Below are 17,120 nucleotides of genomic sequence, written 5' to 3' on the forward strand. Positions count from 1 at the left end.
TTTTTGCATCCATTTTGGCTTGTCATTTCACAGGATTAGATCTAGATTTAGATCGGGGTTGTATACAAATCCTGTAACAGGACACACTAGACAGGTATAGAGGAGAGAGACAGGAGCCCAAATAAGCGCAACTACACTTTAGAAACAAGCCCAAAAAAACGCAACCTGCAACTACCAATATTTGTAAGCGACCTTTCAGGAAAACAAACCCAAAGTCGATTATAATAAGCAAGAATTGGCAACTCTGCTGCTCTCCTGTTACTGCTCTCCTTCTCACTCTCTGAACCGTGCTCCCTCCTCTCAGCCCCTTACTCTCTCCCCCTTTCTGTGAGCAGGAAACAATGGTTGCACGTTATGTAAGAATGCACCTCTCTGTGAGAAGAATGACAAGCAGTTGTAGTCACAGATGCAGTACTCTTTTTCTCCCTGCCCCCTCATCAAAGCAGAGTGGCGCAGCGGAAGCGTGCTGGGCCCATAACCCAGAGGTCGATGGATCGAAACCATCCTCTGCTATTTTGTACATAGTAGCCTGTCATTATTGTACATGCATCTCTAAGCTGACTGTATATGCTGTACCTAGACTCCTGTATCACCAATGCACATAAAGCCAGCTCTGTGTGTGAAAGTATTAGAAAGATCTCATAAATGCCAGCGGTAGAAGAAGTATGTACTGAAATAACTAAAAGTCCTGCATTCAAAATATTTAACTTATTATTAGCATCAAAATACACTTAAAGTACCAAAAGTAAAAGTTCTCATTATGCAGAATGGCTCATTTCACAATAATATATATTATATTATTGTAGTATAACCATTGAGGAATTAATTTGTACATCACTTTAATGTTGAAGCTGGTAAAGGTGGAGGTGAAGAATTTTAATTACTTTATATACAGGTGGGTAGCTTGTGAATTTAGCCCTCGGGATCAATAAGTCTTATCTTTCCTTTGATAATACATTAAAATGTATTTGTTGATTATATTTCGTATTAATTATCAGAATCAGCAAAGTAACTTAAGTTATTAAATAAATATATTGGAGTAAAAAGTACAATATTTCCCCCTGAATTGTAGTGGAGTAGAAGTATAAAGTAGCAGAAAATGGAAATACTCAAGTAAAGTACAAGTACCTCAAAATTGTACTTAAGTACAGTACTTGAGTGGAAGTACTTCCAACTGTAGCCTGAATACAACCAGTTTGACTTCTATCTGTTACTGATCTTTTCGTCAGTAAAGCCAAACCAGCCAGGCAGGTTATCTCAAATTAAATATTTACCTCATTTGTGTCGGCCACACATATTCCCTTCAATTTAACAGGCAATACCTGAACAGAAAGCAGCACCGCTGACCTTTGAGCTACAGCCGTTGGGTATAAACTCACATTCAGGCTGTGTCTTGTTCAAGGCCTTGAGGAGGTTTTGAAGACATAATATGAAACACTAGGATCTTCTGGATCAGTTTGATCATTTCAGTGACCTTATGAGTCTGTGAAAAAGTAAATAAAATAAATAGTGTAAAGCCCTTTGACTTAAAAGTGATCATAGTATAGGAAATGTGGGAAATTGTATTGTTGTACAATATGAGTGCACAGCTGGAACTTCCTCAGTATTATAGGGATGTCTGTTGTTGCTCTCTTTGTTGTATTGTCTCAAACAGGGAAAGGCCGAGACCTTTATGTGCTTTTCTTATTTTAGCATCTTGAACACAGAGACACAGACAATATGAATGCAGATTTACATCGGTTATATCAGAAAGGTATCATCAAACAAAAGTCATTAAAAGATATGTTACAGTCATTTTTATTTACTGTAAAGTCCCTTTTCTACTTTAGTAGACTTCCCTGGGTAAATAGCATGAACCTTTAGCGCCCCCTGCAGTATCCCAATGGTTCTTACATTGATAAAAAAATTAGTGCAAAGACAAATTGCACGTGATACATTTTACACATTTTTATGACTTTGACATTCATTTTACAGTAATCAACCATCGTTCTGATATCAATTACTATGTAAATTCAGGAGGTAATGCATGGTTTTATATATAGTCTCTGTACTAAAACATAGACCTTCTATACTGCATTATATTAAATAACTGTCTGATTAGTATTACAACTAGGTTAATTAGGTTTAAAAATAGTGTTCTGGAATATTATTGCAACATCAGACAACAAAGAAAATATATCAAAAATATATTTATATAAAATATGATTGCAACATTAGACAACAAAGAAAATATATAAAGAATATATTAATATAAAATATTATTGCAACATTAGACAACAAAGAAAATATATATACAAATATGTGAATATGAAATATTAATACAACATCAGACAACAAAGAAAATATATTAGAAATATATGAATATAAAATATTATTGCAACATCATACAACACAGAAAATATATAAAAAAAATATATGAATATGAAATAGTATTGCAACATCAGTCAACAAAGAAAATATATAAAAAATATATGAATATGAAATAGTATTGCAACATCAATCAACAAAGAAAATATATTAGAAATATATGAATATAAAATATTATTGCAACATCATACAACACAGAAAATTTATGTAAAAAAATATATGAATATGAAATAGTATTGCAACATCAGTCAACAAAGAAAATATATGAATATGAAATATGAATGCAACATCAGACAACAAAGAAAATATATTAGAAATATATGAATATAAAATATTATTGCAACATCATACAACACAAAAATATATTAAAAAAATATATGAATATGAAATAGTATTGCAACATCAGTCAACAAAGAAAATATCTAAAAAATATATGAATATTAAATAGTATTGCAACATCAGTCAACAAAGACAAAATATAAAAAAATCTATTAATATAAAATATTATTGCAACATCAGACAACAAAGAAAATATATTAAAAATATATTAATATAAAATATTATTGCAACATCAGACAACAAAGAAAATATATAAAAATATATGAATATGAAATAGTATTGCAACACCAATCAACAAAGAAAATATATTAGAAATATATGAATATAAAATATTATTGCAACATCATACAACACAGAAAATATATGTAAAAAAATATATGAATATGAAATAGTATTGCAACATCAGTCAACAAAGAAAATATATGAATATGAAATATGAATGCAACATCAGACAACAAAGAAAATATATTAGAAATATATGAATATAAAATATTATTGCAACATCATACAACACAAAAATATATTAAAAAAATATATGAATATGAAATAGTATTGCAACATCAGTCAACAAAGAAAATATCTAAAAAATATATGAATATTAAATAGTATTGCAACATCAGTCAACAAAGACAAAATATAAAAAAATCTATTAATATAAAATATTATTGCAACATCAGACAACAAAGAAAATATATTAAAAATATATTAATATAAAATATTATTGCAACATCAGACAACAAAGAAAATATATAAAAAATATATGAATATGAAATAGTATTGCAACATCAATCAACAAAGAAAATATATTAGAAATATATGAATATAAAATATTATTGCAACATCATACAACACAAAAATATATTAAAAAAATATATGAATATGAAATAGTATTGCAACATCAGTCAACAAAGAAAATATCTAAAAAATATATGAATATTAAATAGTATTGCAACATCAGTCAACAAAGACAAAATATAAAAAAATCTATTAATATAAAATATTATTGCAACATCAGACAACAAAGAAAATATATTAAAAATATATTAATATAAAATATTATTGCAACATCAGACAACAAAGAAAATATATAAAACATATATATGAATATGAAATAGTATTGCAACATCAATCAACAAAGAAAATATATTAGAAATATATGAATATAAAATATTATTGCAACATCATACAACACAAAAATATATTAAAAAAATATATGAATATGAAATAGTATTGCAACATCAATCAACAAAGAAAATATATTAGAAATATATGAATATAAAATATTATTGCAACATCATACAACACAAAAATATATTAAAAAAATATATGAATATGAAATAGTATTGCAACATCAGTCAACAAAGAAAATATCTAAAAAATATATGAATATTAAATAGTATTGCAACATCAGTCAACAAAGACAAAATATAAAAAAATCTATTAATATAAAATATTATTGCAACATCAGACAACAAAGAAAATATATTAAAAATATATTAATATAAAATATTATTGCAACATCAGACAACAAAGAAAATATATAAAAAATATATGAATATGAAATAGTATTGCAATATCAATCAACAAAGAAAATATATTAGAAATATATGAATATAAAATATTATTGCAACATCATACAACACAGAAAATATATATAAATAGATATTTTAAATAAATATATATATTTTACTATTGCTACTAATAAGAATGAGAAAAAGATAGTATTTTACAATTTGCCGTCGATCTTGACGCCTCTACCAAACGTAATCACGTATTTGCCTACGTCACCAACCAGGAAGTGCTTGTAGAGGCAGAATAATCACAACAGAGCTACTACAACCAGACTACAGCAGCTCTGACAGCTCTGTGTTGAGCCGCTGAAACACGCTGCTTTCTTTCTGTTGTCACCGAGAAAGGACATGTCACGAAAAGCCAAAGAAGAACATTATCGCTTCTTCACCGTGACCGACCCACGGACACACGAGAAGGGACACACCGAGTACAAAGTGACAGCAAGGGTTAGTTTACACTACTTATCTCTCTCTAGCTGCAATACTAGCAATACTAGAGCATGTTGTTACTAGAGTTAATAACTCTGTTGAGCTCATTTACTTGTGGTTTGCCTTCATTGTACTCTTTTGGTCAGTTACATCAATCACAAGTAGGTGACTTTGTCTTGTTATTCGTTTATAACATAATGAAGTCACATTACTAGTCATAAAAACAAAGCAGCCAGCTCAGACACACAGATAAATACACAATGGGTCTGTTATGTGAGGCAGTGTTGCACACTGAGCACTCAAGTGAAGCAGAGCGAACTTGTGATCCAGTTCATGAGTTGCAGCACCCCCCATGACCACACTAATACCCTGTGGGCTGCACAGGCATGCATACACAATCACATTGGATCATATCTTCATAGATTCAAGCCTTCGTCACGCTCCCATACACAGACCTTCTTACAAAGAGCAACTGAACTGATCCATGATTTGTTCAAAATGTCCTTTAATATGTGCAAAGGTGCCAAAAAAGCTGATCTGACAGTTAAAGTTGGACATGTAGTCAATGAAACAATCTGCCCTCTCTCTCTCTTTCTCTCTCTGTGGTTTGTAGTTTGTGTCCAAGCGTCATCCAGAAGATGTGAAGGAGGTGGTCGTGTGGAGGAGGTTCTCGGAGCTGAAGAAGCTTCACGGGGAGTTGGCCTACACTCACAGGAACCTGTTCAGAAGACAGGAGGAGTTTCCATCTTTTCCCCGCGCACAAGTCTTTGGTATAATGGGCAAAGATTTTGATACACCGTAGATACACCCAATTCCAGCATGGGCACCAAGCGCAAAGATCACTGGCTGAGTTGTTGTTTGGTTTGCTGCAGGGGTTAGATCAGGGGTCAGCAACCTTTACTATCAAAAGAGCAAGTTTAGGAAAAGAAAAACAAAAAAATCTGTCTGGAGCCGCAAAACATTTGAGCATTGTGATGAAGGTAACACAGTGTATAGTCTAAGTATATAGTATATAAGTGTAATGCAGTGAGGGCCAAAGAGCAAATGTACTAAGGAGTATTATGGCCACATTGAGGGAAAAAACATCTGAGATTACAAGAAAAGAGTCAGAATATTACGAGAATAAAGTCATAACTTTATGAGAAAAAAGTCACAATATTACAAGAATAAAGTCATAACTTTACGAAAAAAAAGTCGTAGTATTATGAGAATAAAGTAATATTATAAAATAGTAATTTTACGTTTTCTTTTCTTTTTTTTCTCGTAAAGTTATGACTTTATTCTCGTAATATCAGATTTTTTTTTTTTCCTCAATGTGGCCCTAATACACCGTCGTACCATAGACCCTCAACAATGATAAATAAAAGCTGCAGGTTGCAGACCCCTGGGTTAGATGAATAACAAAAATAACTCATAATAGACTACATAAGTTTTTACACTGTCAGAGATGGTAATTCAACTCAACTGTGATTGTTTTATGCTGTGGTTTGTAGCTTTTTATGCGAGTGAATTTCAGTCATTTAGGGTGAGGATGTACTTGTTCCAGTTTGCCTGTCGTTTAGCATTTTGTCATGACTCTTGTGACATTTCCCCTCAGCCTATTATAGCATTTTTCCGTGGTTACCAATTCACAACTCCAAAGGCAGCAACACAATTGAGTCATATACCAAGGAACAGTCACCATTTATAGTGAGTTTCAATCTGCCATGCTGCATTGGTTGAATGCTTTGGCAAAGAGTAACAGTGGTCATTCTAAACCCTCACTAATGCTGAGTTTAAGGGATATTTGCTTATCAACACTGCGAACTACAGCCTAAAAAATGACAATCGACTTGAATAAACACATCTAAAAGTCTCCCCAAAAACAAACATAGTAAAAGGTTGATTTTTGGCTTTGGCTTCCATTTCTGCTGTTTGTTTCTGTTATGTTTTCTTAGCATCCTCATCCTCATTGTCATCATTATATCGTCTGTCTCTTGTCTCAGGGAGGTTTGACGAGGCTGTGATTGAAGAGAGGAGGACGGCTGCAGAGGCCATGCTTCTATTTAGTACCAACATACCTGCACTCTACAATAGTCCACAGCTCAAGGACTTCTTCAGAGTAAGACACACACACATGTACAGAAAGTGAAACATGAAATAGTCATGCGCATCTACAGGAAATGATGTGCCAGAAGATTCATATTGTTCTCCATTTCATTTGTCTTCTATCCACCTGACTCCTTTCTGTTCCACATCCTACCTATCATCCTTCCTTTCTCTCTCTTTGCTCTCCTTCTATCCTACACCCCTCTCTCCCTGCATCCACCATGTTTTGCTCTCTTTCTCCCTCCCCTTTCTCAGGGTGGCGAGGTCACAAGGCCCCTGGATGCCGCCCCTCTGTCCTCTGCCGGGTCTCTGCCTCCGCCTCTCATCCCCCTCCCCAAGCGGAGGGCCTCAGACTGTGAACCCGCAGAGGAGGAGGAGGGGAGGGAGGCTCCCACCTTACCCCAAGACCTGGGCATCAACCTGGGCTTAGAAGTGGGAGAACCGGAGGTGGCGGCTGAGGCTTACAGCGAGATGGTAGGCTCTCCGAGAGAAGAACAAGAGGAGCTTAGCGATACAGAGCTGGATGACAGAGGTACAAAAAAAAACTGCCAGAAATTTACACTGGTGTGTACTTTACTGTCCGTATTAATACCTTTTGGTCCATGTCTCCACCTGCAGTTCCATCTCCTCTTCTTGACCCATGCCCTGCCACAAACCACCAATCACAGGAGTCCCAGGAAGAATTTGATTCACTGTTTGACTCTGTGGCAGAAGAGCATGTCCCATCCCCAAAAGAGGAAGGTCCACCACCTCTGACTGATAATGACTTGGCTGTCTTTGATCCCTGCTATAAACAAGGTGAAAATAAATGTGAATGGATACACACGAAACAATACCACCGCTCTCAGCCTTCTCAAATCTGTCTTAATCTAATCGCAGCCTGGTTTTAGTCATGTTGACTATTTGTTTACACACCTTCCTGCCAAAGTACCTGGATGAGTCTAAATGTGATATGCAAATGTAAAATTGATAATGATCCTGATTGGACTTCCTTCGGTTGTACTGATCTGGTTCCAGTTTGTGAAAATAGGCTGAGTGGCTTTGTGAATTTATGTTGAGCTGCCACTTGTACATCATGAGCCATGACTGTCAGAAAATAAGCTATTACATGTAATTTGCTCATTATGTGATGGATAACAAGCAATTAAGGTAGTAAGAAAAAAATGTGGCCGAGCAGACTAAGGCGCTACATTAAGACTCCAGTCTCTTTGGGGGTGTGGGTTCGAATCCCAAAGATGCTTTTCAGCTCTATTATGTATACTATATCTTAAACTGTAGACTGTTGAGGTGAGGAATACACATCATGTTGTTTGGGGACAAGTAATTTCTAAGTTTGTCTTTGGTACACAAAGCTAATTGAATAAAGAAATAAGGCATTTTTGAAAGAACTATTGAAGATGATACACATTTTTCACACATGGCAGCGTGGCAGAGAGGTCTAAGGTGCTGAGTTAATGCTCCAGTCTCTTCAGGGGGTGTGGATTGGAATCCCACTGCTGTCAAAGAAATTCTTCTTGCTTTCTGAAGAGCTGGACATTAAACATTAGAAAAAGCAGTTGATTGTGTGGATTTGATATAAATTGACTTAAAAAGCAATGCTTTTTGGTATATAGTCACGTCTACGTAGGGCTGCAACGAGCAATTATTGTCATTATCAATTAATCTGTCGATTATTTTTTTGAAAAATATATTATTTATCTAGCTATAATATATCAGAAATTGTATAATGTGTAGATGATCATTTGCCTGAGCCCTGAGGCGACTACGTCATAGTGCTTGTTTTATCCGAGCAGCAGCCCCAAAAACAAAATATTTCTGTTAACTATCAGAGAACATCAGAAAATTCTTTCATGTGAGCAGCTGGAACCAGACAATGTTTCCCATTTTTGCTTGAAAAAATCACCATCCAGGGACTTTTTAGATAGCGAACCATAGTTTTTGGAGTGTTAAACATAATCTTACAGCTGGCTTACTGAGAACAACTTTTGAAAACCGTTGTAATTGTTCTCATTTCTCTACTAGTAAATCATTTCTCACTCTTTTTCTCTCTATTTCAGATAAATCCAATTCCTCCTGTGACCACTCAGAGTTGTTCTCCCTGCCGCCAACCAGTCTGGATGGAGGGGACGTGGGCTACTTAAACCAAGCTGCCACCGAGCTAACAGCTGCAATGGAGAGGGAGAAGGAGGGAGAATTCAGCTCTGCCATCCGTGGATACAGGACGGCGGTGGATATACTGATCACTGGAGTACAGGGTGAGAAGATTGAGGAAGATGGGTTGGTGGGAAAGGGGGGACATGGTAAAGTATTCAGTTAGTCCAGTAATGTTTCCAAAATATGAATCAAAGACACACACGCTAATGAAAAGGTAAATTGAGTAATGAATAAAAAGTGTGCAGTGGTGCACACCTGCAACATATTTTTTAATCAACACAGTAGCTCTTTCTGTGTTGTTTCTGTTGTTTTGGCTATTCACAAACTTGCATGTGAGCCCAGTTCACCCATTTCAATATGGCATTTTACCTGAATGCACTCTGTCATGCCCATTCCTGCATGAAGCGTGAGCCAGCTTTGTTGCTATAGTGACAGACCATGGACTCATTTGCAAAAACTGCAAATTGCGTGACCACGCTTCCAAGTGCAAACAAGCCAGTGCATCAGCACAAATTACATTGTGCATTTAACTATAATATCTTGTTTACCATATTTACTCTGCTCTACACACTCTGATGTGCTGCTCACACGCTGCCACACTGACAGATGCATTGTGCACAGCTGAAACACACATGTGCACACGCAGGGAAATGGACACTGTCCTGCTTTAGCAAAGGTAAACTGTGTGTTGCTCTGCCATAAATCTGTGTTGTCACTAATGGATGACTTATTCAGCCACTCTTCTCTACTGTTTTGGTTGCTCAGTGTGAGCTGTGTATGGGTAGCGTGGCCGAGCGGTCTAAGGCGCTGGATTAAGGCTCCAGTCTCTTCGGAGGCGTGGGTTCAAATCCCACCGCTGCCAAGGAACCTTTTCAGCTCTAGTGTGCTCTCTGAGGGGCTGGATCTTAAACTGTAGAACAACATTCGGTTCGAATCATTTCCAATGTCTGATTTGTGTTTGAAATGACCTGTGATTGGTCAAAGTCTTCTGTCACGTGCTAGATCTTTTAAAAACCTTAAAATAGAGCCATGAGGAGGTGCAGACGAATAGTTTTCTCTCAGAACACTTGAATTACAATATGCTGAAAGGTTATTATGATTTTTTTTGCCCAATAATGCCAAAAAAATCGCTGCCTACTGAAGCTCTGGACATTCAGTCAGTCATGCACAGATCTAAATTAGCTTCACAGACTAACACAAGGATGTGTGTGCTGTGTTAACATGTGACGACCCTCTAATGGGTTATCTATGGTTACTTTGTGCCTTCCCAGTGGGTTTTTTCTTTTAGCCCGTTCAGATCTATTCTTGGCCGGAGAGCCATTGACCCACCCTCCCCCATGACTTGTCTGACAGTGATGTCTGTGAAGTTATGAGGTAGCGTGGCCGAGCGGTCTAAGGCGCTGGATTAAGGCTCCAGTCTCTTCGGAGGCGTGGGTTCAAATCCCACCGCTGCCAGGGAACATTTTTCAGCTCTAATGTCTTTGATAGATTGCTTTCTTTTTTTAGCATTGCTTGTTTTCTTCTTTCTCTACCTTCCCCTCTCTTTTCTCTATGTCCTCTTTACCTTTCCACAGCAGCAGTACCGGGGACACTAATGACATTATCGGACAATAATAATGAAAACAATCACTTTTGTCTTCCTGTCTATGTGTCTGTCTGTCCAGGAGACCCAGATCCGATACGCAAGGAGTCTGTGATGAGACGGACGGCCCAGTATCTGAAGCACACCGAGATGTTGGTTGACAAGCACTCCTCTCCCACACACTCTCACACACCTACACACACACATACACAGGACCCTTAGACGCACACACACGTTTTTATACCCGCCGGTCACACACACATGAAGACTGATCAAAGACAAAGAAGCTCAGGGTTGTGACACACATACAAAGGCACACACTCCTGAGGTACACACACTACACTGCAGACTGCTATTATAGCTGCCCTTCTGTAATGACAAATCTGTGATTCATTAAATCTAAATATAACTGTTAACTTCATGCATTAATGGATAAATGATCCTCCATCTCTCTTTATCTCTTTCTCTTGTTTGATTTTTATCTTCCTTTTACAACATTTTCTTGTTAAATACAGTAATGTGTGTGTATAACAGTAATTTGCATTTTGCACAATGTTTGTTAATAAATCTGATTTTAATTTAAGTCAATAACAGATATGTTTTCTTGGTTAAAAGTGTAGAAGGAGCGGGTAGTTTGCTGCAACCAACAGTGTTTGGTAAGACTCTGTAACCGCAGCTTTTGGATTACGTAATCAGATGGTCGAAATAAGTGTCACAAGGCCGGGATACTTCAGTAGGTCTAATGTCATTAGTCAAAGTCAGTATCACTTACTCAACTTCAACAATAAATGCATGATTTAATGACAAATGGTGCTTTATAGCACTGGAATTGCAGGTACAAGGGCCTAGAAACTTCCAATTTGAGGTATTTGGTATTCCTCAGCAGTAAAAACTACTGATTTTAAACTATATCTACATCTATGCCTATCTGTCCAATAATATTACTGTAGTTAAGTACACAGTGGCTGCTCAACAGAATCAAAGGCTGCGTTCCAAATCACATACTTTTTCTATTTACTTTTAGTACTGCAGCTGCCCTTTCAAAGTATCTACTGTTGCATGCAGTATGCATACAATTGGTACATACTACTTCTTGAACTTTGACCCCCTTGCTCATATATCCGCCACACGGAGGATTGTGGGATAGAATAGCCAGAAAAGCTTGCTGGCTTGCATACTGCAAAATGTGACCGGATGTTATAGGACATCCTAGAATTTTTGGCATAATGCATTTGACATTTTAATATGTACTGGGACATACTAAATGTTTTTCTGGCATACTAAATAGTATGGTAGTATGGGAACTGGAACGCACAGAAACAGAATTTGTACATTTTGCAGGTTTAAAGGTTTGCAGTAGCAAGGCAGCACCTCTGAGAGGCGCTGTTGGCTGTTACATCATATCAATTACACTCCAGTGCAGAAACTCCTCATTCCCCGGGTTCTCCACCTATAAAGCAGCTAAATCTCACATTTGTTTTTCTCAGCTGAGCAATTTTGACAGTAAAGCAGCAGTTTAGCCTAGTACTTAAATACTACTACTAAAATAAACTGTTGGACTGATGAGCAAACTAGGACTTGCACTGTGGATGAACTCTGTCTTCAGCTACACCAATAATCGAATGAAAAAACAGCTATTTCTGTTTTTTCTCTATGTGACATATATTGTGAATAACATCACTAACATCTGTATCAGAGCTGCTGCTATCTTGTCATGACTGATGTTTGTTGTGTAGGTTATTTATTGTTCACCAGTCTAGTTGTTTGCCAATATACGCTTTACTTCCCACAATTCCCTGTCACTAGGTATGTTTCCTCCCTCAATGCCCAATGCTGTACCTGGTTAAAGAACAGTTACGAGACGCATTAGAGCGGTAATAGATATTTTTTGACTGATAACATGTCAAATATATTTTATATATCTTATAGACCAACCTCTTTTGAAAGGTCGGTACATCTGAACAAAAGAGGAGAGGGATTGATTGAGAGAAGAGAGGAAGTGGGAGGCAAAAGAGGAAAGAGATCAGTGCCATACAGCAGAATCCCTTCTCTGGAGAGGAGAGAGGGATGGAGGGAGGACTGGAAGGACAAACAGATGGAGAGGCGACAAAAAAAGGGGAGGCCGGCGTGAGGCAAAGGCTACCCTTTCTCTCACCAGATGAGAAAAAAAGAGGGGTTGCAGGGAGCCAGAGATAACAGAGAGGACGGAGGAGAGGGAAAAAAAGGAGGGACGTGATTAGAGGATAAGCAGAGATCATCCCTCCATTGTTAAAGGGATGGAAAAACTGACCCTCCCTCTTCCTCTATTTTCATCCTCCCGTACCTCTTTTTGCTTTGTTTTGAGCATTGTGGGGAGCTTGAAGAGGATGGAGGGATGGCAGAGAAAGCGAGAGATAACATTGCTCCATCCTGTTATACATCCCTCTTTTCCCTCTCTACCTTTCTGTCCATCTTTTTCTAGTGCTGCACCTGTGAAACGCAGAGGATGTGAGATGGAGAGGAAGATGGAGAGACAAAGAGATGGATGGATGGAGGGAGGGAGGGAGGGAGGGATGAAATCAGAGGGTGGAGGGGGGGTAGAGCCTCGCAACATTAGCATGCTGAGAGTGTCAGCACTCTCCTCTTTTTCTCTCCCTCCATCCCCATCCCTCTTTCCATCCCTCCCTCTCTGTCTCTTTCTCCTCACTGGTCACTGCAATTATACCATCAAAACACTCCAGCCTGAGAGCATAATAGCTTCCCCCTGTGTGTGTGTGTGTGTGTGTGTGTGTATGAGAGAGTGAATGTGTGTGTTGTCATGAGAGATCAAAAGAAAGAGATGTGTGTGTGTATTTGTGCATAATTTAGTGCCATGCATGGTGCATTACATGTGCATGTATGACATGAAGGGCAGCTGTTGGTGTGTGAGTGCCAAAAACTGGATTTGCAGCATGTGTGGGTGCACGAGTGTGTGCGTGTGTGTGTAAGTATCTATTGAGTCCTACTGGGCTAGAAAAACTGCTTCTCCAACCTCTGACCAAACCCACTCTTAAACGCACGCTAAGAGACCCACTTTACATGCGTGTGTCTAGTGAGTTTCTATTTACACACACACTCACACACACTAATGGATGCACACAGGCGTACAGTCACGGCTTTGAGACACAAACCGTTATGACCTACATGCCCAGTGGGTCATCATTAAGCCAAACAGCACACTCTGACACCTTCGGCTGTCCACACACACTCTCTCTCTCTCTCTCTCTCTCCCTGTTTTTGTTTTTGTTCCCTGAACTTCCTCTATCCCTCTCCCCTTCCGCCCTCTGTCTCTTCCTTTTTACTCTCATTCTCTAACACACACACACACACACACACACACACACACACTATCCCCCCTCTATGAGCTTGTTATCCCTCTCTGTCCGTTCGTTTTCTCTCTGTCACCTTGCCCTGAGCTATTTGAGTACACTTCTGTCTCTCTCTCGTACTCCCATCTCTCTCTCTCTCACACACATAAACACACTCATTCTCTTTCTGTCTGTCTGTCTGTCTGTCTGTCTGTGTGACTGTCTCACCCCCATGCTCTGTTCAAACCCGTCTCTCTCTTTCTGTTACCGTCAGTCTTGACATATGTTGTCTGTCTCTCAGCGTCTGGTTCACTTTAAATCAAGGCCTGATTGTTAGGTGATCGCCAAAAGCATCCTGTTACAACTGCATACTCAAACAAGTTACAGTAAATCAACACCTAGTACAGTTTGAAAATTACAGGGGCAAACTGAGAAAATAACCCAGATGATGTCGTAGTGATGTCATCAGGGTTATTTTGGCGAGAGACAAAAATTTTGACAAAAAACCTGTATCACATAATTGTGGGAGTGTGGTTTGAAATATGAAGGCATATAGAGGGCAACAAGGGTGTAATGAAAGATGCTATTGAGTTGCATTATGGGAAATGTAGGATCCAATGTTTTTGGAGCTTGACCTACACTGGACTTAAACTCAAGATATCTCGATATTCGATTTTGATCAAGAATGAATTTCATTATTATTTGATCAAAGTTGATCAAATAATAATGCAATGCAGGTTGGGTCCGAAAGAAGATAAAAGAGATTATCATTATTTATGTTTGAAAATGTAAAGGTGCTCTATATGATATCCAGAACAGTAATATAGCAGCAAACAGCTATTGTCTATGTAAAGATATAGAGGAATAATGTCTACCTGAACAGAGAATGAAGTCACTCTCCCTCTGTGTGTGTTGAAATCCGAGATTCTCCATGCTTTGTTGACATATCCGGACCGGCCATGTGTGCCTTTTAGTGCATGTTAGTACATGTGAGCGTGCCCCACTGGCTAGCTCACGGCCGCCACTCTTCACTGCTCTCATACAGGGGTTACAGCTGATTACGCCGTCCCGACTGTTGGCGCCGTCGCGGAAGCGTAGCACCCACCCTCCGGTTCCCCCTCAGCTTAACACTGTTAGCTCTGTCAGCGATTTTGCCGTTGTTTCCACTGTTAGCGCTGTTAGCACAGTTAGCTGCGAGCGCCGGTTTAGCCGTCACCATGTTGAGAGCCTTGCAGAGGCAATAGAAATAATCCCAATCTGGCATTTAGCACCTTTAAAATGTACACAAAATGTATACTAGTAATCAAAGGTGGACCACAAAGAAAAATACATAAAGTAAAAACACCAATAAGGAGTAGTTTGTTTAAAGCTGCATTAATTAATTAATTATTTTTGGCCTTGTGGGGGCAACAAAACAAGTTATAACACATCATTGACATATTATCACCTTATAAAGCAACATTAACATTCACTTGGACAGGGAGTAGGTCTAATATTCACTCTCCTTTTAGCTCTGTTTTGGTCTCAACCTGGGAAATGTTGAAGAAAATGTCTCTTTAGCTGCTAAACGCTCCAATGTGTTCACCAGCTAGTTGCTAACTTTGTGTATCAGCGGTTTGGTGCTGCAGGTGCTCTCTGAAATCAGCTGCCTGCTGCGTTTGGGAGTAGGGTTTGGTGATAAGTCTCTGTGGGTTCGTCACTAGGAGTGACCCCTTTCACATTATTTGACCTCTTGTTAATCCAAATATATTGATTACTGTGGCTTTAATTAGGTCTCTATATACCACATAGTCCCTCGCTGTATAGTGTTGTTCTGACTTGTGTGTTGCTTCCTCTTTATTAGTGCTGACTCTCCCCCTCTCTCCTTTCCTCTCCCTCTTTTTGCCTCTCTCTGCCCCCTGCTTTTTCTATCCTCTCATCCACCCCTCTTTCTCTCCCCATCACTCTCTCCCAGCTGTAAGTAAATCAATGAACATACACTTTATGCCATCTATTGATCCTTTCATATCTATCTGTCCTCACCCCCTCCTGTTCTTGCCCTCTCTATTTCCCTCAGTTTTTCACTCTACTCTTTCCCCCATCCTTTCTGTCTCCCCTTTGAATTTATAATCTCTCTCCCCCCTCCCTCTCTCTCTCTCTCTCTCTCTCTCTCTCTCTCTCTCTCTCTCTCTCTGTCAGTCCCTTTCTCTTTATATCTCTCGCTCTGGGACGTCCTATTTATATGGCTGGCACCTTCATGCTTGCACTGAAGTGTGTGTATGAGCGAGAGAGTGTGTTTGATGTTGGTCTAAGTGGTTAACATAATATGAGCCCTCAGAGAGATGACGTTCCCGCACTCACACACACACTCGCACACAATTTTAGGCTTTTTGGTAGGCTTTTCTGTGAACAATTTGTGCTTTTTAGTATTCTCCAGCTTGTGCAGCAGATCCATGTATTATCTATCAATTGCATTCTCCCACTCTGCCACTCTGTCCAACACACACACACACACACCTCTGTGGCTCGACCGCCTTCCCAGAACGACCAAAACCTGGTATTATCTTTTGTTATTTATTATTGCAGATGGAGCCATCATTTCATGACCTCGCCGTCTCTAGTCCTCCTCCCTCCGCATATATTTTTATTTATTCAGACCTCTCTCACTTTCTCTCTTTCCTACCCTCTCCTCCTCTCTGCATGTTTATGTTTATTCAGACACATCTCCCTCTCTTTTTCCCTCCGTCCCCCCCCTTTCTCTCCCTCTGTACCCGTGTGTCCAGCTTTTGTTACCAGCCTCGTTTCCATAACAACTGCGACCTTTCAGTCAGCGCCTAACCATTTTTTAATCAGAAGTAGAGAAAGACAGAAATGAGATGAGACAGAGAGAGAGAGAGAGTGAATTTGGAAGGTTAGTCAGGTGATGCATGTGATGGATAGAACAATAAATCATTCTGAAAAAGACATAAAAAGAACATCTGAACAAAGTTGGAAATGAAAACTGGCCTTGGCACCCACAGTTTGGATAGGCAATATTCCCAGCAACAGGTAACAAAGTGCTGCTCAAGGTCAAGCATCTACTGTGATGTTTTTCTGGAAACTAAATGTCCCCGTGTAATGAAAGCAACAAGGCTGTAGCGTATAGTTCAAATGAGAGCCTGAAAAACTGTGACGCACAGGGTATTTTTCCTCTATTGCGTCAAATTAAGGTCCATTAATGCCCTGATTCAACCACAGGAACTTTCCCTCAGAACTAGGAACCTTTTGAGGAACTCCTTGCGTTTC

The 17,120-nt window shown here is 38.6% G+C and overlaps 2 protein-coding genes and 2 non-coding genes across 6 annotated transcripts in view; all 4 read left to right on the forward strand.

Moving 5' to 3' along the window:
- The window catches only part of LOC119481208 (serine/threonine-protein kinase pim-1-like), a 1,020,488-nt gene that overhangs the window by 962,628 nt on the left and 40,740 nt on the right, over positions 1-17,120 (forward strand). The gene's annotated exons all lie outside the window — the stretch shown is intronic.
- On the forward strand, positions 4,483-11,118 carry snx15 (sorting nexin 15). The gene is made up of 7 exons (XM_037757970.1): positions 4,483-4,724; positions 5,320-5,476; positions 6,692-6,807; positions 7,050-7,326; positions 7,413-7,592; positions 8,852-9,049; positions 10,613-11,118. The coding sequence occupies exons 1-7, from the start codon at positions 4,626-4,628 to the stop codon at positions 10,750-10,752; spliced, it is 1,167 nt and encodes a 388-aa protein (XP_037613898.1). The 5' UTR covers positions 4,483-4,625; the 3' UTR covers positions 10,753-11,118.
- On the forward strand, positions 9,729-9,810 carry trnal-aag. Its single transcript has one exon. It is a non-coding gene; the product is annotated as a tRNA-Leu (tRNA).
- Positions 10,322-10,403, forward strand: trnal-aag. Its single transcript has one exon. It is a non-coding gene; the product is annotated as a tRNA-Leu (tRNA).

This window comes from Sebastes umbrosus, chromosome 22 (assembly GCF_015220745.1).
Source record: "Sebastes umbrosus isolate fSebUmb1 chromosome 22, fSebUmb1.pri, whole genome shotgun sequence".
NCBI classification, from domain to species: domain Eukaryota; kingdom Metazoa; phylum Chordata; class Actinopteri; order Perciformes; family Sebastidae; genus Sebastes; species Sebastes umbrosus.

Coding starts and splice junctions, on each gene's coding strand:
- snx15 (XM_037757970.1), top strand. CDS start 4,626: ATGTCACGAAAAGCCAAAGAAGAACATTATCGCTTCTTCACCGTGACC. Junction 7,327..7,412: donor TACAGAGCTGGATGACAGAG/GTACAAAAAAAA, acceptor CTCCACCTGCAG/TTCCATCTCCTCTTCTTGAC. Junction 7,593..8,851: donor TGATCCCTGCTATAAACAAG/GTGAAAATAAAT, acceptor TCTCTATTTCAG/ATAAATCCAATTCCTCCTGT.